Source organism: Pseudorasbora parva, chromosome 19 (genome assembly GCF_024679245.1).
Source record: "Pseudorasbora parva isolate DD20220531a chromosome 19, ASM2467924v1, whole genome shotgun sequence".
NCBI lineage: Eukaryota > Metazoa > Chordata > Actinopteri > Cypriniformes > Gobionidae > Pseudorasbora > Pseudorasbora parva.
The window spans coordinates 8162539-8189023 of NC_090190.1; the positions used below are offsets into that span (position 1 = coordinate 8162539).

General features: G+C 38.2%; 1 protein-coding gene and 1 pseudogene across 1 annotated transcript in view; one reads left to right on the plus strand and one right to left on the minus strand.

The window, feature by feature from the left end:
- The window catches only part of phf14 (PHD finger protein 14), a 112550-nt gene that overhangs the window by 55693 nt on the left and 30372 nt on the right, over positions 1-26485 (minus strand). The window contains exons 6-13 of the mRNA XM_067426517.1: positions 24995-25132; positions 21044-21190; positions 20676-20946; positions 20103-20209; positions 15436-15531; positions 8823-8929; positions 8537-8668; positions 3509-3671 (exon numbers count right to left, since the gene is read on the minus strand). Of these exons, the coding sequence (XP_067282618.1) occupies positions 3509-3671; positions 8537-8668; positions 8823-8929; positions 15436-15531; positions 20103-20209; positions 20676-20946; positions 21044-21190; positions 24995-25132 (1161 nt within the window). The remainder of the gene's footprint in view (positions 1-3508; positions 3672-8536; positions 8669-8822; positions 8930-15435; positions 15532-20102; positions 20210-20675; positions 20947-21043; positions 21191-24994; positions 25133-26485) is intronic.
- On the plus strand, positions 13930-14046 carry LOC137048605 (5S ribosomal RNA; annotated as a pseudogene).

A 26485-nucleotide genomic window follows, 5' to 3' on the forward strand; every position in this document is an offset into this window, starting at 1 on the left:
AAAAGCCTTTTAATCCAGCTGCTCTCTGCTGAAGCCTTTGCCTCACTTCTGGGCACGCATCTCAGAGACTAAAGGGAAAACACATTAAAACTGCCTGGCATACGCAAGCACACACTAACACACGTACATACCACAAAAAAAACCAACATCCGGAAGTCATTCCTTTTACCTTTTTTCGTGTAAGCTATTTTGACAGCCATCAGCCAAGGCGAGCGGCTGCAGAGGCCATCTAAAATTGCGCTTTACTTTCTAATTCGGTTTAAAAAACTGGCAGGGCGAGGTTTATTGACTAATCTTTAAAACAAAAGGTTGAAAAAGACAAAATGAAGGAGGGCTGGATAGCTTGTCGTTTCTCCGATGGATATCTTTTGTCTTCCTTAAGGGAGCCGGGCTGCCGGAGCACTATCGCAGGATCAGAGAATGCAGGACAGTGATAAGTGGAAGCCATGGAGAGCCTGAAAGACAAGCCCTATCTCAAGTCTGAGAAAACACACACACACAGAGAGAGAGAGAGAGAGAGAGAGAGAGAGAGAGAGAGAGAGAGAGAGAGAGAGAGAGAGAGAGAGAGAGAGAGAGAGAGAGAGAGAGAGAGAGAGAGAGAGAGAGAGAGAGAGAGAGAGAGAGAGAGAGAGAGAGAGAGAGAGAGAGAGAGAGAGAGAGAGAGAGAGAGAGAGCTACCTTCACACTTCAATGCGTTGCTCAGCTTCTACAGCTAGAAGTGTGCACAAGTCTGATCATTTATTAGACAATAAAACAATCACTCTGTTCGAAAGCATAGTGAGCTGCATAAAAATTCAGCATTTAAAGGAATCATAGACAAGCTACACTTTTAGCAACAAAGGTCCATTGTTCATTGTCAAAATGTAATAATATTAGTGAAGCAAATATTAGTTTTCAATATTTCAAAATATTTCAATATTTATGAAGCAAAGCTCACACAGAAATCCCCTTCAAACCAAACAGCTTTCTGTTCGAAGTCAAAGTGGCGAATCCAGAAGACCAGTTTAAACTCTTCCAATTTGAAATCTTCCACTCTCAAGCAACATTCCCACTCGCATTCCTAATTAAATGATGAATTGTGCTAAAAATATTATATAACTTCACCCTCACACTCCGGCATGACAACGACAACTTACAGGGATAGTTCAACCAAAAATTTAAATCCATCATCATCAATTACTCATATTCATCTTTCAAACACAAATAATAATTTTAATGAAATTTGTGAGATTTTGGTCCCTCCATTTAAAGTCTATTCACCCAACACTTTGAAAGTTCAAAACATTCATAAAGACATTGTAAAATAAATCCATATAAATCAAGTGGTTTATATGGATTTATATGGATGATGAACTGATTTACATAGGTCAGCGAATATACATGGATCACTCAAATATGGTAAATGGAAGCATGTATTTGCTTGATGCGTGACATGCGAGAATAGCCATTATTGGTTCTTGTGTGTCAAGCAACCATGCTTAAACTTTCAGGACCATATTGTCTGTGATACATTCTTTCATAGTAACACAAGTAAACTGCCTTGGTATTTATAGATGTTACTTTCTAATTTGCATACTATCCATCCTAAATAGTACGCAAAATAGAATGCATGCCGGATCTTGCAGTTTGACGGTTAAGTAGAGAGGTTTAAATAAAGGGGTTTAACTTATTAATGAGCCATATTTAACCTGACAAAAATATATTTATTCGATGTTATCCACTTTATTTTTTATTTGCAACAGCATTTTGAACTCTTGTAATGATTTCTTTGACCACTAACTTTGAACTGCATCATTATATTTAAATTGCAAACACATGAGGAGAGTCTCCACATGAAAGACCCACGACTGGCAGAATCAATAAGCTGCTACATTTCTCTCTGAATTATATTGAATGTGGAGGATTTAACTGTGACAAGATGATTGACAGGGCCAAATGCAATGATGCAATGTCCTACCTGCCTGTCAAGGTATGTATTTTCATACCTCTGCGCACCCTGCTCGCACAGACATTGCACATCATATCAGTGTTTCATGCTATGCAGAGTTAGACAGATGGCAGTCGCAAGCACCGCAACAGTAGCCACCTTTTACAGTTCCTCCTGAACCAAAACAATGAGCTTATGTCACGTTTCACGCCACAAGTACTGTACTTGGGAAGAAATGGAAACCCATTATGTTATACTCGGAGCGGTTCTAATTTATGCGTTTCAATGGCAACACAATCATCAACGCTGAAATGAATTTGCAGCAGTCAGGTGGTACGGGTCAATGCTTTTTATGTTGTTTATGTTAATTTTTATTGTAATGTTATGTGCTTTTGAGACATAAGGTAGTTTAACGCCATCTCTCTGGAAGCTTTTGTTTTCTCCTTGTTGCGTGCGTTCATGTGTTTTAGGGTGTTTTCACACTTGGTCCTTTTCAAGGGTCTGATTATAAGTAAATGGAATAAAATGTTGAAGGCCATAGGGTCAGCCATCAAACAATGATGGACTAGATCCAAAAAAGCAACAGTCTGAACACAAAGGGGTCTGAGACCACATGTGGGATCTTAAGCTTTTAAAGTTAGCTCGCTAATGCTAGCCTCACAAAAACTGCCTACACTACTAAGACATATAACTACTTGCTATAGTGATTTGGAGTGATTCCAAATCAGTAACTTGTTAGTGTGCCATCTTTGAAGGCTGCTGCCTTTGTGGGGAGTAGGCAGCTCATTAAGTATTGGAAACAATTCTAAATGCTAATGTTCTAATAAAACTGAAATGCTAAGGAGCAGTTCCAAAGGGGTTTTTACTGATGGCTTAATTATGGCTGTATCAGGCTCAAGGTGATTTTATAAAACAATTAAAGATGACAGTGTTTAGGTTGTCCATTTCAAAGTAATCAACATAGCCAGTTTTTGTGACTTTCAACGATAACCTCTGTGAAAGCTCAAGAGACTAAAGAACAGGTCAATTATCTATTTTATATGAGGAGCAAAGAATCAATTCCATGTCTCAATGAAGTCAACGAATGACTCTTCCACCTAAGACAACCGACAGAGTTTAAGCACCAATCAGGAATAGCTAGATAAAGCTTAAAATTAACTAACAGAGTCGCTTGAACCAAGTAATTTCCATGTTCCAGTCTCTATCAAAACTGGGCCGTGTTTTCATTTAAAACATGATGTTGAAAACTGATGTGAAGCATTAGTGGTCCCTGGTTAGAAAACCATCTTTTTCTTTATTGGAAATAGTGGAAATATGTGAAACCCAGCCAGATTTGGCACTAGCAGATTTGTGCTAGTGGAAAAAGAGGTATTAGAAGCCAATTTTCAAGTATTGGCTTTTTAACACACACACACACACACACACACAGACACACACAGACACACACAGACACACACAGACACACACACACACAGACACACACACACACACACACACACACACACACACACACACACACACACACACACACACACACACACACGTTCATGATCGGTGAACTCATGATATGCTTGTACTCACAGTCCCTCTCACTTGAAGCTTCTTGGGCTCTGGGCTCATTTCTTGAGGGATGAATTTGATTGGTCCCTTGATCTGCCTCCTAGACCTTTTGGTTCCATCCGGTAGCGTCTCCATGGCGATGTCAGCCTCGTCACTGCTGGCCTGGTCGCACTCAGAACACTGCCTGGAAAAGGATGAGCAAGGGATAGAAAGAGAGAGAGAGAGATAAAGTAGTAAGGTATTCTTTTGATTTCATTTGACCTTATTGATTTCTTAGTATGGAGAAATCTTTGAGACGAGAGAGTGGCTTTCAAGATGCATGCCAATGTTTTTCCATTGGAAGCAGCTGCATCATATTCATTCTAACAAAAGGGATATTAAGTATCTCGCACAAACAATATATAAAATTGAAGGAATAGTACAATTCTTTAGCGTGAGCAAAAGCTTTTTGATTATACAGTATTACTGTCTCAGGGGCAGGCAGTTGCCAGTAATTAGGTATGACTTGGGCCCCCCACACAATTTTATCTTTCCAATGCTTTCTAATTTCCATCCAGCAGAGCAGAACGACATCACGCTTTCTTATTCATGGATTAAATGAATTACTCGAATCAGCAGCGAAAGCATTGGGCTCAGCTTGACAAATAAACAAAAACACAGAAACGCTCACGCATGCAACTGTGGAGCTCCACATAAGTGACAGTGGAACCTTACGAAAGCAAACATGGAGAGGCTAAAACAGTAAACTTGAATTTGAAAGTGCATCTTTGTTTTACTATAGACATTTTTTTTAAATGGGGCTGTCAACCTAACATGTTAATTTAGTGATTCATTTTAACCAAAAAAAAGTACTATAAATTATTAAAATTGCAATTAATGCAATCAATTATGTTCTCTGACCCATATATAAAATAGATGTATCATGTAATTTGATTAAAACTTTTAATCGATTGACAGCCCTAGCAAAAAAAGTGAAATTGCATTGTTTTATAGTTTATTTGTTTCCTCCAGAGCAGGGATTCCAAGCATATTTAATGAGGCAAACTCCTTTGACCTAAAATATTTACTTGAAGATCAGCCTATGATTTTAAGTGTATATTTTAATAATTTACTTAAATTAATTTCTCATGTTGGTTAAATGGCTAATGGTCACAGGTAAGTAATTAAATATTTTCTAAATATCATTTTATTTTGATTGTTTTTATTTGACTTATTTGAAAATGTTATACTTTTATAATTAAGTTCAAGCTAATTTTATTTATATAGAACATTTACAATAGCCACTATGCTGACCAAAGTGACCCTGTCAACGCAAATGTACACTCCAATCTACGCTTTAGTCTAAACCGAGGGACTATCAGAAGACCCTGGTCGCAGGATCTTAGGCTCCTGGATGCAGTGTAGGGATGAAGAAGCTCAGAGGTAAACAGGAGCTAGGTTATGTAGAGATTTTTATTCAAAGGGGAGAATTTTGAAGTCTACTCTCTCTTACGAACTGACAACCAGTGTAGAGGATCTAAGAATTTAAATATGTTCAGGTTTACGACACTTGAGAAGAAGTCAGGCCACAAAGTTTTGGACTAGCTGAAGGTGAGCAATGTGAGACTTAGATATAGCTCAATATAAAAAGTTGCATTTATCTAGCCAAGACGTAACTAACACATGAACAGCCATTTCTAGAGTTTGGGGAGTGAGAAAGTCTTTGATTTTAAACAGTAGATGAAATTTATCGAAATTGGATCCGATTACGGATTAAATGTTGTCAAATTTTAAAGACTGGTCAACTACGTTCCGCACCCGTGAAGATTTAAAAACAGACAGACTCTCCAATCATTAGCCAATATTAATTATTGGCTGTTCTTTCTCATATATGTGCTTAGGGTGTGCTCACACTTGTAGTCTTTCTCTTGGTTCTTTTGGTCCAGACGGGAAAACAAATTTGTGGTTTGCTTAGCGTTCACAGTGTCATTTGTACAGCAAAGTAAAAATAACCGTCTTTTATGATGTATATTTTGCAAACTTGTTGCACAGCCAAAACAATGCTGTGCTAGGCCTAACAACTTGCGGGGAGCTTATAAAATGTGTAAAAGACTGTGGCAGGAATCCCTCCGTCACACACAAACGAAGATCTGCTGCGAGGACACACAGTTCTGATGCCTGTACCAACTGTGATGGGCAACATCTCGACTATAACAAGAAAAACCAGGTATGCCTGAGCAATCTGTCCTTTATAGGGTTACATTTTGTGACAGCTTACACTTTTACATGGTTTAACTCCGTCTTACGTTCATATTTCAGTCGGACCGCACCAGTTTGTTTGAAAGCAGAGCGAGACCCATCTTTTTAGGAGTTTCTGTTTTTTCAGGTTTTAGATGTGCAGCGCTCACGCTTATTCAAACAAACCACACTAACAGAGCAATCGCACCAGAGTTCGTTCTAACCCTTAAATGTATACCTTGGGTTGCGTCATTTACTACCCTCCTCCTTATTTCCTTTTTAAATTTAGGCATCAACCTTCTTAGTATTCCTCAATCAATCCATTTTAAACAATATAACAGAAAAAAATAACAGAATAAAAAAATGTATGCCTGCTTTTCCACTAGTTTTTTGTCCAAATTGTATAGGGTCGCTAACGACCCGAGGTGTGCAAGATTGTACGTATTTTTTTACACAATAATAAATGAATCTATAATGATGAAATAGGTGCAATCCACCTTTATTCCACAATGTGACAATGTCTTATAAGCAATGATGAAGTGTCGTTTCACTCATAGTTACCTCAGACAGAAAACAAAATGATAATAACTATAATCTGCAAAACTTGGCTCAGTGATTTACTGCAGAACAAGTACTAAACACAATCAAATATTATTGTCAGGCCATCCTTAAAAATATTCTTGTTTGCCGTAACCCGACCGACCCTGTCAATTTAGGGCCGACTCAATTTTTTATTTTTTTTCCCTTTTAGTCCGACGACTTGCCGGTTGTAAATTGGCTTTAAGACCGACCAATTTCTTTTTTTTACTCTTCAAACAACTAATACAACAGTAATAAAATAATATGAATTATATTTTAGTAAGTATTATAAATGTATAAATTGCCTGGGCCATACAAACGAAGGCTACGTTCTTTCTTTTATAGAAAAACCCGTGACGTCATCTATGTTTACACTATGGTTAACGGATGTCACACTATGGCCTGCACGTGCGTTCGTTTCGGCTCATACTCTCATTCACTGTAACGTTAGACTATTAAAGCCCTGTCGGAGATTTCGCCGTGTGACAGGAGTCAGGACCATGGACACGTTACACACACCAGGCAAGTGTTATGCAGAGGGGAGGGCTTTGAGCCCCGAAAATTAATCAAAAGTGCCCCTCTCAACATTTATCATTACTATATTGTGGCGAATAAAACAGAATTTGAATTATAATTAATATAACAACGTGTACAAAACAGTAACAAATGGCGGAAAAGCCGTTTATCTTGTCTCTGTCAGTCTGAAATATCGTTGTCCTAACGCTTTGCTATATGGTAGCGTGTGTTCTGCTCGAACCCAGCGCGTGGTGGGAGCGGCGGCACTGGTTGTAACTTGAAAAATAATGCTTTATGTATGGTTCTGTCGATGGATACACGTGCACTACAACAGCGATAATAAAAGAAAACGTGGGCAAAACGGTCTATCTTTGTAAACTGTGTTCAATGCATGCGAGTGCTGCATTTTCGCCATCATCACTCAGTATATTCGCCAGAAGACGCGAATGAGAACCCTCTGCAGTGAGAGAAGATCTGTCTCTGTGCGCAGCGCGCGCACGTCTCACAGCGCGCAAATATTGAGTTCTTTCAAGTCTTGCGTTTGAACGGATAAACTCACACAAAAAGTATGTCAACATGTCGATCTTGATGAGTATCCATCAGACAGTCTGAATATGCCTTAAGAGAACTTTATACAGTTGAGAAAGACGATGCATATCTCTGTATTAGGTCTTAAAGGGGCAGTAGCCTTTACTGCTGTCTGTCAAACAAAAGATAAAGACTCACTCACTGCTCTTGATTGAATAGCTGGTTATAGCTACTTAATTAATTAAATTTATAAAAACAACTTTTTGCTTTTTAATATTCAAATGCACTAGTCTATATCACCAGATGCGTTGGTCTGGCAAGAAGTGCAAGCCACTTCAGAGACACAGATAGTTGCGTGTTCTGAGTTAACACAATCGAGCGTAAAAATAAGAAACATATCACGGGAAAATACTAAAACGGGAAGACAGCGGGAAAAGAGCTAAAATACGTGAGAAACCCGGAAAAAAAGGGAGGGTTGACAGCTTTGAGTCAATGACAGCTGGTGGTTGGACCCTTTTCTTAAAGAATGCACCTGAAATTTATGCAATAAACATGTTTTTGACAAATATTTCAATTTGTTTGTGGTCTATATAGCCTGCAATTAGCCTATGCGCCCGAAGGCACGGCTTGAAGACCCAGTCAGTGATGTCATGATATGCCAATTTGTTTAAATTCATACCTACGTAATCACCATCACCAAAAATGTACTTTTTTTTTTGTATTAAAATTTGAAAAAAAAATATATAGACCTACCTACCGACCCTTTTTTTAAAAAAATGTACTGTTACTGCAAACCAAAATATTTTTAAGGATGGCCTCACTGTCACTTGATGATGGATGTGGTCAAGAAGCTGTCAGTGATAAAAATATTGATTTTGAAGACGTTGAAAAAGAGTTTTTGAGAATGAGCGAAATCGCGAATATGATCCAGATGCTGAATGTACTGAGAAGTGAGCTCTGACGAGGACAGTGATGATGGTATAAAACATCTGTTCAAACTGAATCCTTCCAAGCCCCAAAAGGTTACAAAATCTGTTTGTTTTTTTTATTCTTCTCCAATTGTTACTCTAATATCAGGAGTATTATTGCGACAGGTAGAGATCTAGCCATGTTAGACATAAAATATGTAAGAATGTTTGGCGAAAAAGTCATGCAACAATGTTTAACTAAATCAAAATGTTTAATTCTCTCTCTCAGTCCTGTTCTCACCAGTAGCTGTTTTTGGTCTTCTTCGGCATGCGTGTGAGAGGTGGGTCCAGGCAGCCCAGATGGTAATGCAGCTTACAGGTGTCACATAGCAGTAAAAGATGCTGGTCTTGGTTTTTCTTACAGATCCCACAGCTGCACAGAATGTGTTTCTTATTTAAAGCACACAACCACATAAAAGCAAATAAATCTTTCACTGCTTAATAATTTATGTACTCTAGGTCAATGTTTAAAAATTATATTACAATAATACTGCCCAGCTGTCATACTGCATCAGCTGCAAGCTAACCTGTAGAGCATAGTTGGGAGGTTTGACGACTTCCCCGGTGATCCACCCTCTTTCTTGCTTGGCTTTCTCTCTTTGGGAGCTTTCAGAACAGCAGGAGTGTTCAATTTCTGCAAATAAGGCAGAAAAAATAAATTCAACCACATTTCAAAAACATATCAAGTTATTCAAGAACAAACAAATAGTCAATCATAATTATCTAGACCATCACAACTTAAGAAATATATTTTTTTTAGGTTAATGTGATACTGTTTGCCAGGGTAGTGCTATACAGTTGCTTTGGTGTTCAACATGACTTTTACCATGCTGCCACTGCTTACTAACCCCAGTCAAAAAAGCCTAGCACCAGTATAATAATCTAGAAACTAGATATTACAGGGGTCCTTCAATGCTGTTTTATTGGATACACCAGACTGTTTTAGTGCTTGCCATGCGAAAACTCTAAACAGATCAATTAGAAAAAAGTACCAGCAGGCCTCTCTCCTCAATTAACACACAACTTGCGGTCTTTTTCACGTCCTCAAGCAACATTATTAAGTACATTTTAAATGAAATGCAATTACATATTTAAGAGTGAAACATTGGTTCTATACACATTGCCAAGAAAAATGTATGTACACAGTGAATTCAATAAACAAGGGATTTATGACAATGGAAGCTGGTGGAGGATTTGGGAATAATTTTTGTATTTCTGTTTGATGTTGTTATTTGTACAGAAATAACTGCCTTATGCCTGTTTTTCTCTCGTTTCATTTATAACATTCGTAATAGCTTCAATCATGACTAAGATGTATCACAGTGCTACTTCTCTAATAGTGCAAATGCAAACATAGTCTTTTTAAGCCAAGAATAGTGTTTTGTTTTTGTTTTTTTCTGGCCAAACACGGTCAATTGACATTCTTGTAAGTACACTGAAAGCTTTTAAAATTTCATCAAATTTCATCAAATGACAGAAAGCACGAGCTAGATTTTACAGACTATTAAAGAGTGACAGTCATAGAGTTTTTCATTCATAAGCAATATATATATATATATATATATATATATATATATATATATATATATATATATATATATATATATATATATATATATATATATATATATGTATGTACATATACACAGGTCCTTCTCAAAAAATAAGCATATTGCATAACTGAACAATTATTTGAAGGTGGACTTTTTTTTGTATTAAAAACACGTTTCTTTTATTGGTCGGATGAAATATGTTAATTTTTTTGAAATTTTTGGTTTTAATGAGCTGTATGCCAAAATCCCCAGTATTAAAACAATAAAAGACCTGAAATATTTCAGTTAGTGTGCAATGAATCTAAAATATATGAAAGTTTAAATTTTATTACATTATGGAAAATAATGAACTTTATCACAATATGCTAATTTTTTGAGAAGGACCTGTATGTATATTGTATTATATATATTACATATTTAAATATATATATATATATATATATATATATATATATATATATATATATATATATATATATATATATATATATATATATATATATATATATATATATATATATACACACACACAGCAAAAATAATGTAAATGAGTTCAATTAGCATTTTTTCTTTTGTTTTTTTTTAGTTGTGGATGGGGTTTGGAGAGAGGACAGTGGCCAGGAAAGCAAGCTTTCCTATTTTCTGTCTATACATCTGTTCTGCATCTTTTCTGTCCAGGTTAATTAGAAAAATTATCTAGTAGAAACCGGTCACAAAGCAACAACAGAGCAGCTTCTCTCTAGAGCCGTTCTAATCTGAGCGTGCTCCGTTCAGCGTGCTCACGGTGACGGTCCCTCTCCACTGCACCGCCGGGATTATTACAGGCCGGGGAGATGAGCGAGGGGATGCCAGGTTTTACATCCTGCAAACTCTGGATTACCGTGGCCAGTCACTCCAATCCACATGATTTCAGTGGGAATATTATTTGGAGAAGAAAGGTGTTTGACTAAGAACAAAAAAAAAGAAAAAAAGCCTCACAGAACAGCCCGTTTGGCCATCTGCTGAGGGAACCAGACAGACTTTGCTGTCTTGCAATGATTGTGTAGAATCCCAATGGTACCCTGAGAGGTCATAGCTCACAAAATTTCCAAAAGGGGTGGACTTGCTTGGGGAGGCCACAATGACGTTTTAGCACAGTGTCCAATAGTTAATTTAACAAAAACAAGCAATTTCTAAACTTGACTAAACACAAACAGCAATTAGAGAACGACATTAATGCAGTGAAATAACTTGGTGAGTAATGTTTTCCTTTTCTGTAAATTGTCCAAATTCACATTCGGGTTCAGCACAGCACTTAATTTTGATGTTTCGACATGCTTTTTTGTTGTTGTGCTAGTATTTTTGTGCCAACAACTCTGTGAGATGAAAGTTTACTTGACATTAGATAAGCACATAGTAAATAACAGCTTAATCTTCACATCATATCAAGAACCAGCTCAGTTTGATCTGTGTGTGAATCATTCAGTGATTTATAGATTTTTGATCGAGTCATTATCATTGTTGAACCATGCATTAGATGCAGCTGAAGGAAACAGAGAATACAAGTCGACTGCTAAATTTTGTCATTTTCTGATTTTTTTTTTTTGAATATTTGGCTTCTGAATAAAATAAAAATAAATTTCATAAAATTGATCATTCATAGAGAAGCACAGAGTTGTTTGTTGTTGATGTGCCAAGAACTTCAGAATTGATATATCAGATTGATAGTGCACTATATATGGGATAGGGAATGATTCAGACGGTGTAAATATGATTTCCATTGGGGCACATGAAGTATGGTTTTATGTTAGTGTCACAAGAACCACCGCAGTGTGCACAGTTCCAGTTTCAGTGGAAATTATGTCAACATATTGAATAATGTTACGCGTTTCAAGGCACTTCACAGGGGATTTAAGGTAAAACAATACAAAGTATTGAGTTATAAATGTACATTATGGATTATAAATGAATATTTGAAAATGCAAACTCGTTACCATGTTAATAACCACAAAAACGCTTCATATCAGTCCCCTATTTTGTCCAATGCTGAATTTGTCAATTTCAGAAAAAAAATTGATTTCAGACTAACGTGAAATTTTATAGATCATATTTTTTATGGCAACATAAAATCATCATCCTTGGTGCTAATAGACCTCAAGTTTGCAAAAATGTAAAGCTGTCAAAGACATGCCTCCTTTCAAAGTGCACCAGTGTGAGTTCTCACTCACCCAAGGTGGCACGAGAGATGAGACCGTCTCCTGAGAACATCAATAATTTGAGGGTTATGTGCAGACACCAATGACTGATAGGGAACGAAAATGTAGTAGATAGATGACACAAAGGAGCGGGGCGCCTTGACTGATGTTGCTACTTAAGCGGCGTGCGTTTTCTAATTATGTGATTTATGACCATCATTGCAGATTCCCTGGCTCACTCTTTTCCAGACCACTCGGCTCTCCTCGCCTCCTTCTACCTCCTCGCTCCATTATTGCAGCATTTATCTGCCGAGGGGACATTTTAAGAGATCCTTTTAATTAACCATCTTACACACTCTCTAAGCCGGGTAACCGGTTATTCAACGCAAATTAAGTTTTAAACAAGTGCGCATGGGTGCATGCAAATGGGCACCTTTTAAATGTTTTGTCGCTGTATCAAAAGTGAGATAACGACGTGAGCTGCAGTTCTGATTGCTGCGGTTTTAGGTTATCTCTGGGAAGTGTGGCCTCTCAAATTCATTCTGGGGAGGCATCTTATCAAATTCACTCTTCCTGGGTGTATCATAATGATTAAAAGGGTGACAAAACATAGAGGACTGGTGATACCTCCTTAGTGACGACCTTTCACTCGGTGTGTGGCCTTGTAGCCTAGTAAACGCTAATTCTCCACATACACACTGTATAATATTGAGCAACATTTAGCACCGACAAAGAGGCTGAACTTTTCAAACAAACTTTACAAACATTTCAAATCCTTACAATTACTTTCACGGTTGCTGTTGCCAATGATATTTTTTAGTTTCGGGGCAAATTCTGCTAAATGGCTTTCTAAGTACAGACTGTTATTTAAACAAAAAGAGAGATCTACAGAACATTTCAGACCTTCACATTTTCGCACTCATTAAGTGACCGTCACCCATGGCGACGCACCTTGGTGATGTGGTTGCCATAGTGAGCAGGGGATAAGTTGTCGGCTTTTAGCTACAGAGTCAGGGCTGAGTGCATGGCCAATGACAGGTCAATCAGTTAGCGCAAATGAAAGAATTTCGCAAACAGGAGGCCCATTACAGCGAAGAGAATTACCTCAACGCTGTCTACCCAGTGGGGTGCTGCCTACAATCTAGATTTCTTTCAATCACAGCTCATTACCCAGGTGCAAAAAATCCAGGGAGAAGATTTCTGCTCTCTTTACACTCTTTCCACTGTGAAGTCAAAGACGAATTTTGCCAACAATACGCTCCAACTGCTTGATCCACGTGATGTGTCTGAGCACCCAAAGCATCTGCTCCGCAGACCAAAACTGTGAAAGATGTCCAGGAGCCAAAGAGATGTTGACTCAATTTCCTTCACAGTTTATTAACTAACATTAATAAGCGCTAATGCATATTAAAGCTTTCAAAAATGTGAGTGTGATTTACCATGCAGACATATAATGTTCAAATTAACAGCCATTACTGGCCGTTTATGGAAACTAAGCCACAAAAAGTTATGCTTTGTTTGCACTATGCTAGTAGTTCAAGTGAAAACATTAGCTAGTCATTACAAAGGTCGTTTCAGGGAAGCTGTTTATCATGTTAAAGCTGCAGCAGGGAGTTTTTAGAAAATTTTGATTGTTTGTCCAATGTCCACCATAAGCAAAGCTGTGGCACATCAGTGATCTTGAATTTGAACGCCTGTAAGTGCTGTGCACGAGGGGTGTGATTAGCGCACACACAAGCTTGACTGACACTGCTAAGACACGCCTGCTGGCTCTGATTGGTTGTTTCTTACCGGGAGCGGTGAATTTCTGCAAATGGCAATAGGACCACTGGGAGGAGCCAGAAGAGCTTAATTTATTCAAAGATTATTTGTCTCATATTCTACTGTCAGGACATAACGACAGGTTTAACAGCAGCCATATCACCCTGTAGCCCAAGTCTGGTTTCTCACTGAAGCTAAGCAGGGCTGAGCCTGGTCAGTACCTGGATGGGAGACCAACTGGGAAAACCAGGTAGCTGCTGGTAGAGGTGTTAGTGAGGCCAGCAGGGGGTGCTCACCCTGTGGTCTGTGTGGGTCCTAACACCCCAGTATAGTGATGGGGACACTATACTATCAAAAGAGCACCGTCTTTCGGATGCGACGTTAAACCGAGGTCCTGACTCTCTGTGGTCGTTAAAAATCCCAGGATGTCTTTCATTTTTACAAAAGTTACCTACTGCAGAATTAAGGCAAATAAATGTCTGGTTAGATCTTTTGAAACCAATTTTGCAATGTAAGCTTGCCTAGTATTATTATTTTTTGGTTTCAATATGTGTACATTATATTGATATAATGTATATGTGTATGTATATGTGTGTCTGTATGTATATATAAATTATCATTCAAAGTAAGATTTTTTTTTTAAGAAATGCTAGCCAAAACTGTATTTATTTGATCAAAATTGCAGTAAAATGTTATACAAATGTTAAATAATATATTATTATTGTAATACATTTTTTATTCCTGTGATGGCAAAGCTGGATTTTCTGCACCATTACTCAAGTCTTCACTGTCACATGATCCTTGTTTGCTGGTATGCTGGTTTGCTGCTCAACAACATTTCTTCTTATCATCAATGTTGAAAACAGTTGTGCTGCTTAATATTTTTTGTGAACATACATTTTTTTCTATATAATTTTAGATAAATAAAAGGTTCAAAATAACAGCATTTATTTGAAATATATACAGTACAGGCCAAAAGTTTGTACACATAACTATTTGTAATAATTTTGAAAGAAGTTTCTCTTGCTCATCAAGCCTGTATTTATTTGATCAAAATACAGAAAAAAACTTTAATATTGTGATATATTACAATTTAAAATATTTGGTTTTCAATTTATTATACTTTAAATTATCATTTATTTCTGTGATGCAAAGCTGAATTTTCACGATTGTTAATCCAGTCTTCAATGTCACATGTGACATCCAGTATATCACATGATCCTTATTCTGATTTATTATGAGTGTTGGAAACAGTTCTGCTGCCTAATATTACAAAAATGAAGGCTGTAAAAAATATTGAAATATTTCAATACTAAGACCCACTCTGCATTTATATACAGAAGTCTTAATAATACAGTAACAAAAACTGTTACTTTAATCTAAAGGTCATTGAGAAGGTGTAAAATGATTGTTGTAAGAAACCTCGAATAATATTAAAATTGGGATTCAGAAAAAAGAATGCAATGAAAGTGTCCCTTTAAAGCATCCCAGCCTGATCAGAGCGAGCCGTTTGTATCAGGGCGGGATGTAAGCTCACTGGAGCCGTGATAGATGAGGCGTACAGCTGGATCAAGGATGGGATGGGGCGGAGAGAGATGGAATGAAGATGGACAGGGGAGAGAAAGAATGAGGCGGTTGAAGGTAAGCCGTACCTGTCCAAGGATCCCTCCCATCATGCTCCATATGGCTTGGCCCTCGGTCCTCAGCTGGCCATTGACATTCTGCAGGTCCTCCAGAGACTCGCACAGCTGTGGCAGATAAAACCGCAGCAAGGCGGGAGATAAGATAAGACAAGGACAAGTTGGGCAGCTCTGTCGGTTAGCACACACACATTTACGCACGGACTAATGTGTACAAATCCAAAGGCGTACACAAACCTGTGAACAACTGAATGACTAATATGTGAATACGCTTATATAGTGAGTAAAAAAAAAAAAAAAAATTTGGTTGATTACAAACTTTACACATCAAAACAACCTCACACACGCAAAAAAACATGTTCTACTTTTAACAGATTCAGAGCCCAGCACACCATTAAATATTCCATTACACTTCCTGCATCTACATCTCTCTTTCTCACACACGCACCGCTGTGGCATTTCGCCGTGTAGGGGCCACTCTCAGCTCCAGACAGTAGATAAGCGTCAGGCAGGCGTTTGATAAAGACGATGATGAGAGGAAACAGTGGAGAGGTGAAGTTATTACGGGTATGTGAAACGAAACTAAAGACAGCCACCCTTATCTTCGCTGCCTGTGAAGATGAGGCTCCACGTGGGAAGCTTGAGCTAACATTTAAAACCGTCTCCTCTCCAACAAACACTCCAGATTAATGATGGCTCTGTGGGGTCCGAAATATAATAATACAATTATTTATATAGTTATATATCATTAATAAATAAAAAATTCTGAGACAAAATTCTAAAGATGGCTGCAAGCTTGGTGCCTATAGAGTGGGCCCTACAAGTATTTCGGCACAATTTCACCCAAAATATTATATTTATACACTGCTAAACATATTTTGAAGAACACTGGGGTCCATTTTTTTATATATGAAGAGTTCGGTTGCAAAACGCTTTGTTTTTTGACATTTGGATTTTATTATTGGAAATCACTGTTTAGATGTACCTTAGTCTATGTGTGAATTGCTGCCATTAATAAGATTTACAAATGTACATTTTAAGACTACTACAAAATGTATTTTTTCACAAAACGCGATATCCGCCAGCCCAGTTTCTTTACAAAGTGTAAAGAATATAACCATATAACGGTTAGGCTATAGAGCGTTCAGGATGCTGCGTGAGCTCAGGATCTCACGCGAGGAGAGAGTCACTGCCGGTGAAGTGCTCCGAGTTTGCTCAGTGATTTAACAATAATAGCAAAACAAAAAACATATTTTTAAAAAGAGGATTCAATAGGCTAACTAAAAAACGTTCACAATTTAATTGTTTATACTGTAGGTGAGCTGTCAGTCATGTAGGCTACGTCACTGATCAACAGCTGTCTGTCAGTGAGAGAATCAAAGCTTCAGAGTCAAGCTAAAGTTATGGATTTCGATGACGGATTGGAGCCGGTCAGGAAGGCATCTAAAGAAAATCATCAAAGGGAGAAGACCAAACGGGCAAGGCATTCAGGGGAGGGAAAACATCCAAAGATTAATTGTGGTCATCGTGCGACTGCGAGTAACGTTGGTCTGTGTCATGCGCGCGCACGCACGCACACACACACACACACAAAACAGTGATTCACTAGCTTTTCTTAATGTTATTACAGTAGTAGAATATAGCCTAAGTTGGATATATAGCGTTTTGCAAAAAATAAAAAATATTTTTTTTATGTTGTGTATGTTCTGGCCAAAACTAACTCGGAATCTTATTATTATTAATCAATCTTTGTATAGGCCTATTCCATATATTTATGATGTATTGTTTTTTGTTACCAATTTAAGATGTTTGACAATGTTAAGATAAATATGTTGCATTTTGGCATGGTTTTTTGACTTATGAGCTATTTATGGACATAATATTAAATAAAAAATATCCTGGATTTGAAGAATAGTGTCCCTGGCCTTCACTGAGCTCAAGAAATAGTTTAATGTACAAAAAATTGTGAATGAATTTGACTGTTGATGTCTTAAATAATAATGTCAAATAACCAACATTTCTCAAAATGGATTGTGCAAAAATCGTATACAGTACAGATAATAATCTATTTAGATATACCATTACTCATGCCTGTTAGGATAATTAATATCTTGAAGTCATCACCTCAATACAGTGATAATAAACACCTTACGGTAACACATTAGCACTCTTGTTGGTTTGCAATGATGCAGTGTTAAAGGGGGCGTGAAATGCTGTTTCATGCATACTGAGTTTTTTACACTGTTAAAGACTTGGATTCCCATGCTAAACATGGACAAAGTAAAAAAAAAGTTAGACATTTGATTAACTTTTTCTGTGCCAAAAATATTCCTTCTGGTTTCTCACAAGTTCCGGAATGTTTTTTTTTTTTTTTTTTCAAGTATGGGTCTGAGACATCAAATGGGGCAGAATTTCCTTACACAGGTCCTAAGGCCACCTCTCCCGGAAAGGCACATGCACCCGTCGATCAGAGCATGAGAGGGAAAGCAAAATGGCCATCAAAACGCTTTGCTCGGCTTTAGGGAAGTCGTCGGTGGTGCAGCACAGGTCACAGGACTTTAAGAAATAAACAATGTCACCAAAGAAGTGTGTTTTTGGTTGCCAGGGCAAGATAACCTTGCACAGATTCCCAAAGAACCCAGCATTAAGGGACCAGTGGACGGAGTTTGTTTTTCCAGACCATCAATAGAGTTGTGAAAGTGTTTTTGTTTGTTCCTTACATTTAGGCAATGATTGTTTTATAAACAAGGCCCAGTTTGACACGGATTTGCAGATCATCTATTGCTTAAGGAAGGAGCGATAGCTGCACACGCTTGTCATTCTTGAGCTTACACGACACGCCTCCATCCACAAATGTTTTCCCATAAAGACTCGGTACAGCGTATCTTTATTCTATAAATATAATAAAACTAAAAACTTTTTGGAGATATGAAGGATGCAGTACTACTCTATTGGTACTAAAGATTTGCATGAGATTGACTGAAATCAATCTGAAACAGTGAAACAGTGTCTCCCCCTAAAAAAAAATATCAAAACAAACAATTAAACTAAAAGCAAAAAACTAGGTAACAGTATATAATTCAGGATTATTAGACATTGTTTCCAGATGACTCAGACCACTGCCTCAGACACAACTTTTGTTGTTGGCTTTCCATAGATGTTGATTTCCTCGGGATCTCTCTCCAAGGCCGACATCGTGCTAATGCATGTTGAGTGCAATAATTAACAACACACACTCCATTAATACCGCTTAATACATGTGGCACAGAAAGACTGGACGCCACATTAACTTCAACGTCTCGCTTTCATTCTACTCCTCATTGGGCCAGATGAGAAAACACCATCTTCCCAAATTTGCTTCAAGAGATCATGTTTAGGAGGATTGAGGGTACAAGGCAAATAAATAAAAGCAGCAAAATACATTAGCTGCTGTTATACCATACCAGGGTAATTGAAAATGTATTTTTGAAAAAGGGAGTTATATATAACTATTTGTATTGTATTGGTAAACTAGTAACCAACAGTAAATAAAACACCATCAGCGGAAACAGACGATTAGTCACGTGGGTTTAATATTCGTTACGTCCGAATTTATTCAGCAAATGTGTTTCCATACCATTATTTGCATTAACTATTTTTTGCACAACTCAAAAACCACTTCAAGCGAGCTTAAAAACTTTTTTTTTGTGAATTAAGGGATGCATGAAATAGGATGATGGAAACATAGCTTTAGTTTCATTTAATCAAGGCTTATCAACCAGTGTTATTGAAAACAAAACTTTTTTTTCTCTAACTTTTTATTTTTATTTTAGTTAAAAGTTGGTCTGGAATTCTAGCCTAGCAGCAGCAAATGTAATTTGCAGCCAGGGCGTCTAGCAACTCTCCATTGGCCTGCGAGCTGGAAAAACCAAACTCTGGTCAGGCTAATCACATTGTGTATAGAGTCAGTGGGCGGGATTAACAATGTCGGCAGAGTTGCTGCGGTTCCGCGTTCTACTTGAAAATAAAGAAGCTGGCGAACGGCGGCCTTTCGAAATCAGCTTTGGCTGCAACTCTGGAAGACTTGGAGGATGTGTTCAGAACTCTGAAAGGAGGATGTGTTCAGAGTTTTGCCATCTGGATAAGGCAAAAGTTTCATCTATCAACTAGCTCTGCTTCACCTTCTTTGTTGCTCTGGTCGTTTGTAGCACTGTCCTATTGCGTGCAGAGGGACTCTGAAAGACAACCGTTTATCCCGCCCCTTGGATTGAGCCCTGCCAGCGGTGTGTTCCCATACCCAACTTCATCTTGATGTGGCTCTGGCTTGTCAGGCTAGTTAAAAGTGTTATTCACTGCTAGTTTTTGTCACCTAATTTTCCATTAACAAACATAACCTTGTGTTATACAGGAACATTGCAGGATCTACTTTTTTATTTCTCTCTGCAGTTGGTCTGACACAAAGTAGCTTAAAAGGAGATTTCACAGTTGCATAGTCTGTTGAAAGACTGAAACATAATTGGCATTATTTAGTAGCTGTTCAGGAGCTACGCTCCTGGGATTATATTCCAGCAGCGTGTCATTATTTCCTGGTGTGAATGCCTCTTCTTAAGCACCAATAGCCGAAACAAATGTGCTACGGACAAGTGCTAATGTACAAAACAGATGCTAGTGAGAGCCTGGAGTGTCAACAATAGACAGACCTTATCGTACTCCATGTGCAGCTTTTCCTGCTCGCTCTCCAGCTTGTCTTTGAGGTTCTTCTGTTCCACGATGTTGTCCTGGATCTGAATCATCCTCATGTTCCGCTCTGAATACCAACAGACAAACAAATCGATACTGAGATTGCTATCAGAGTACAGGAAAAAGTATATCAAAGGAAGATTGAGGGCGAAAGCATAAAAAAGAGGAATGTTGGGAGAAAAAGAGGGAGAGAAAGTGCGCTGATAGAGGATAGGCCTCCTGCTGGAACCTAATGGAGTGTGTGCCCAAGGTTACTCCACACATCTGCTCTTAACATCATTCATTTGGAGGGCAAGTGCCTAGCTACAAGGCTACAGAGCAGGATGCATGTCTCACTGTCTGATACCGCCTACAATTCTGCAGACAGATTGTGCGTTAGGGACAGCAAGTTACATGCTACAAATGCAACGGTGTGTTTTCTATCCATTAAAGAGAAAAGGGCAGACTGAGAAATGTTGATTCTAGAAAAATAGATCATAGGCCTAATGAGTTATTTCAACTTAATTTGCAAGTGAGAAACCGAAACCACCTACCTAAGTAGTAGTTAACAAAGTCTGCCGTGAGGGCAGGCTGCTTATGTTTACGCCGCCCGTCTACGCTTGCACTGGTATCAGATGTGTCCACAGGGAAGATGTCTGTGCTGATACCCATGAGCTCGGCTTTACGCATCAGCTTACGGATGGCTGATGCACTAGAGGTGAGCGGTCGGGGAAGCTTCTCTCGGGGCACCCACGCCTGCGGTCGAGTGTTTCGAGACAGCTCCGCTTTCGCTCTGTACTGCTGGAGCCGTGTGGTTATTCGAGCCTAGAGGTCGGGAAATCGTGGACATTGAAAAATAAATGATGGATCATTCACCAGATGTCTCATGTATAGAAGAACGTGTCCACAGAGTAAATCTGACCTGAGCTTCAGGTGTGAGTTGCTTCTCTCTTTCCTGTAAAGACACTTTGCAATAGGACTGCAGGGCCAGGTAGTTCTTCCTTTTCCATTTTCTGTCAAAGCGGTCTGCGTGCTGCTTGCAGTAGGCAAAAAAGGGATCTGCAATGTCCTGTGGGTGAAAATTGATCATGACTGTAGATACAGACCCTAGAGACCTTAAATCTTATCTTGATTAAACAAAAAATTGTCAGTAAGGAAAGATAAGTTCTCATTACTAATTTTGACAACAAAAACACATGTAGTAGCCATGTTTGTGCTGACAAGATTATAAAGTCTGATACGTTTGCATGACTAATAAGAGAATGCTAATGTGTTAGCGTAAGGTGTTTAACACTATCTAGGTGATGACTTGAATCAAGATTATGATTGGATGAAATGTACACAGCCATTGTAAAACGTTGATAAACAAATACGTGACCAAATATTCTGTCTTAATGCAACAAGTTGCTAAATTGCATGCCAACCATATACAGTCTACAGTGCAACACAAAGAGACTCAACCAATTACTTTATGTTTTAATTTTCTAAAAAATAAAAATAAAATAAAAAGATTTTTAGACTAAGGAACCCTTACTAAACAAAAAGACTTTCCATTTTGGGCATGTTTACACCTGGTCATGATTTTTAAATAATGTAACCCTGCAAAAGGATTATAAATCCAATCTTTCAATTCCTGAGCTATATTGCAAATAATACTTTAGTATGGGGAACATGTCCACTATTATCTATGACTTTTGCCTCAATAAACCCATAATGTATTGCTTATTTATAGTTAGCAAGTTTTTTGTATTTTTGTAGCTTTTATGTTTGGGTATTGGGTAGGATTAAGGGGTAGTAGAATAATATCTGCTTTATCAGTACTAATAAACAGCCAATATTTGAGTAATATGTATGCTAAGAATTTTAAAGAATTTTAAAGGTGTCATGAACTGGCTTTTTTTTTTTTTTTTATGTATGCTGTTGTCTGAGGTCACCTAATAACATTTGTGTGGTTGTACATCCAAAAACATCATAACTAATAAGTAATAGGCTTTTTTCTACACTGGTTTTGAGCCTCTCTCCTGAACGCTGGGTTTTGATGGGCGTGCCGCAGTGAAGACTTGGAAGTAAACGCCCATGGCTAGGATTGGATAAGATTTGCATATTTAATGAGCTTCAGCTCCCCTTCTCAGTTCAGTTCACATGAGAGAGGGATTGATTTGAAAGTGGCAACCGGGATTCTCTCACAGGGCTCTTTATCTAACAAACACAATGATTTATTTCTCATCCACCTGCAATTGATTGGAATATTTTTTCTGTATTACATGACCCACACGATCTGTGTATATAAGCGTGAACACGCACGCGCCCAGATCAAAAAAATTATATTTCTGCCGACAGGCGTACATCTTTGAAAACACACAGCCCTGGGACTATTATTAGCCTACATATAAAAATACATTTTACTCACATAAGTTTGTTGGAACATTCTCTCGGATCCAATACAGAAGGCACAATATTGTGTCTGCAAATCCATCACTTGAGACTTGTTTACAAACAATTCCACGGTGAAATGAAGCGAACACACAAACGTTCTTCCACACGTGGGCTGGAACTTCATTAAAAATAAATGTAGTATCACACATTCCTAATATTAGGATCCAAAGGAAGCTTATGCAGCGACTTTGTTCTTCCACAATATCTTTCTATATTATTCAACGTGTTTATTGCTGCTGGCTAGCGTGATCCCATGAGTCAGTGGGCGAGGATACTGAATTACACGTGCTTATTATTCTGCAGAGGCGGGGGTTCGCCACTAGATGACGTCAAGATGCGAACACGATCGTTTTCTACTGAATTTTCTATACAATCAAAGAATCCCGCAAAAATCCATAATGGTCGCCATAAATATATTAAATAGCACAACAGCTTTAGTATTTATAATAATAAAAATAAAAAAATATAAAAGTTTATCGAGCCCCAAATCCGCATATTAAAATTACTTATAAAGGATCATGTGGCATTGAAGACTAGAGTAATGGATGCTGAAAAGTTAGCTGTCATCACAGTAATAAATAACTCTAAAAAATGTCAACAAAAGCATTTTCAGTAAACACTTCACTTTCTGCTGATTAAAACACAGATGTCTTGCAAAGTCAGAGTATTATAAAATAATCTGCTGATGTGTAGAGCGACGTCTCGGTTGTGGTGCAAAACAGAGTTTAATCTACTTCTTAAAATGCACACGACTTGGAGGAAAGTGAGGGTACTGTTTATGTTATTAAGCATACAGTTATTTGATTCAGGTTATTTTAAGATATTTATCATCAACTCATGATTGTTAACTTAAGACGATTGATGCAAGTTTTTTTTTTTTTTTGAGTGCTTGTGTGCTCACACACCTAATCATTTTAATGTACAATTTGATTATGGTGGAAATGGTAGTATCTTCTGAATTACAGGCTGACGCATTCTGGCTGTTGTGATAATGATGCCCAGCACTCCACATTTTTATAGACCATCAGTGTCTGCATTCTCTGATAGCCGTGATAAATAGCTGGTCACAAAAGGCCTGTAAAAATTCCCCTCTCTTTTAAAGGACAAGTACATTTTGCAGAGAATGTGGGAGCTGAAGCGGAGGGGCAAGACAATGACTGATGTGAGGCTGGCGGGATTTTTCCAGGAATGGAAGTGGACAGCCTTTCTCAGAAACAGCCTTCTACAGAAAAGGAGGGAGCCTAAGAACAATGTCAGCTGGTTTCAGCAGTTTCAAATCTCTGCAGCTAAGATGTTGGGAGCAAGTTTCTCCTCCCTGGCTACATCTCCTCGTCACACGCATAGCATTTCAACCCCTCCCTCGCGGGAAGATGGAAGCACAGCCATTTCCCGTCATCCACGGAATCGTTTAGGCTTAAGGTGTCTCGCTGGATGCTATCAGCCCACTCACCTGTTGATATGAGGCCCTTTGCACAGCTGACTGGATTAAGTGGATTGCAGTGAGTAGGCACTTTTTGCCAGTGTTTATCTGCACTGAACGCCACCATCATATGCTTCTCCAATATGGACTGAATATTTGAGCCACGAGGCTGATGGTCTGTGACCACGGCCTGGGCTGGGAATTTGTTCGACTGGCTGATCTTATGCTCTGAGCCCTCTTCCTATGCTTATGTGTATCTATTTAATAAACTCCTGCATTTGAAGTTCAAGCATACGTGTTCACAGAAAATCTGAATCTAGAGATCTGGGAAAGTCCATTTAAAAGTTTACACAATTCTGTATGACTGTTGGTGGAAGAAAAAAACAAGTAATTTATGATTTCCTCGTATGATTGCAGTGAATTGAAAAGGATACAAAAGCAACATAAAAGTGTCAAAAATAATTATAATACTAGTCTATATGATGTTTTTTGTGACAAACAAACTGGAATTCATTGATAGTATTCCTCTCCAGTAAGCTATTAGCCCCTGCTAATGAAAGATCGGCTGAATCCAAAATCAATGTGAAGTCTGTTCCGTCTGTTCCTCAAATAAAGCTATAAAATGGCTTCAGAAGAGGCCAGAAGATTGGCGAGAGTTGGACTTGAAACCCAAAGGTTGCTGGTTTAATTCACAATACCGACAGGAAAAATTTAGGTGTGGGAGTGAATAAAAACCACTCTCTTCCACCCTCAATACCCACTGAGGCGACCTTGAGCCTGGCCACTCATTTTTACTATAACTCCCAATCACTCCCCGGACTCCTCAGCAAATGACTGCTCACTGCTCCGGGTATGCATGTCCGCGGTTTGCAGTGTGTGCGTGTTCCTAATGTGTGTGTACTAACTTGGGTTAAATGCAGAGGACAAATTCCTAGTATGGGTTACCTTCACACCACGTTCACTTCAAAAACATCAATTATATGCAGATGAAAGAGGAAGACCACATAACATACTAACCTCTTCAGCAGCAGCTTCAGACAGCAGTCCTTCCCGCTGAGCACACGTAACGTGAAAGAACGAGCGGCACATTCCAGCATCACAGCTGATACAAACGCCTGTGCGAGCAAAGCGTGCATCCTCGCACAAACTGCACTCCTGCAAAACATTAACCCAAACAGGACATTGTGACAAGCGAACGACAGAGAGAACTTTTAAAAAATATATATAATTTGCGGACTTCAGGTTTTATTCCTATTATACTAATGACTTGGGATTACTTCTGTTTTTGCAAAGTTAAGAAAGGTAAACCGCTAACTGATTGTGCAACAGTGCTTGGATATAAAAATAAAAATAAAATATAACAATCCAACATTCATTAACTGTATAGTTCTATATTTAAGATAAGGTGGACAACGAGTCTCTAAAAGCCCATTTGACTTTCTCCAATTACTGGAGTTTAAAATTAAAATAATAATAGCCTTTCTCTAGGAGTAATTTCTTTTCACATGTAGAGCACAAACCATTAAAGAAAGCCGTTCAAGTGCTTCTAAAGTAATTTGCTTCCCAGTAAAAGGAACCTCTTCTGACTTACTGACACATAAAATAATGTCAGATAGAGTAAATGTCAAAATGTCTACAGTCGACAGAAATTCTTGGGAGGGAAAATGAAAGGCCCTTTGCTCAGAGAAGAAAGTCAGCATTTCACATCTTTTAACAGAAAATTAATTTCTTTTTTTTCCCTTTTTTTCTTAAAGTGTCAAGAAAAAATAAAATGTGCTTTCAAGATTCAGTATTGATAGATGTATTGCAATTTTCAAGCAATTAAAATGTGTTTTAAATAAGCACCAATTAATCAACAATTGTAACGTGTCATCAACTGATATTGATCTTACATCTGTGATCAACATGACATCATGACTTTGCGTAAACATACACAGCACATTCTAAAGCCAAGTGGCATGTTATCTGTACGTATTTTGAGCTATCCGCGTATATGTCTACGGCGTGTGATTCTGCGTGAATGTCTAGGGCGAAACGAACCATCATCTCAGCGTTTATATCTACGCCATGTGATTCCACGTGTATATCTACGCTGTATGATTCCGTGTGAATGTCTACGCCGAAACTAACCATTATGTGTGCTTGTGTGTGTCCAATGTAAATGGTTTTTACAAACATACTAAATTATGTTTTTTTTATTTAAAAATGCAGAATGTTTCTTGTGATGGGTGGGTTTAGGGGCAGTCAGAGAGAGAGAGAGAGAGAGAGAGAGAGAGAGAGAGAGAGAGAGAGAGAGAGAGAGAGAGAGAGAGAGAGAGAGAGAGAGAGAGAGAAGAGAGAGAGAGAGAGAGAGAGAGAGAGAGAGAGAGAGAGAGAGAGAGAGAGAGAGAGAGAGAGAGAGAGAGAGAGAGAGAGAGAGAGAGAGAGAGAGAGTGTGTGTGTGTGTGTGTGTGTGTGTGTCTGTTAGGTAGGTTTGGGGTTAGGGGCAGTGTAGGGAGATAGAATGAA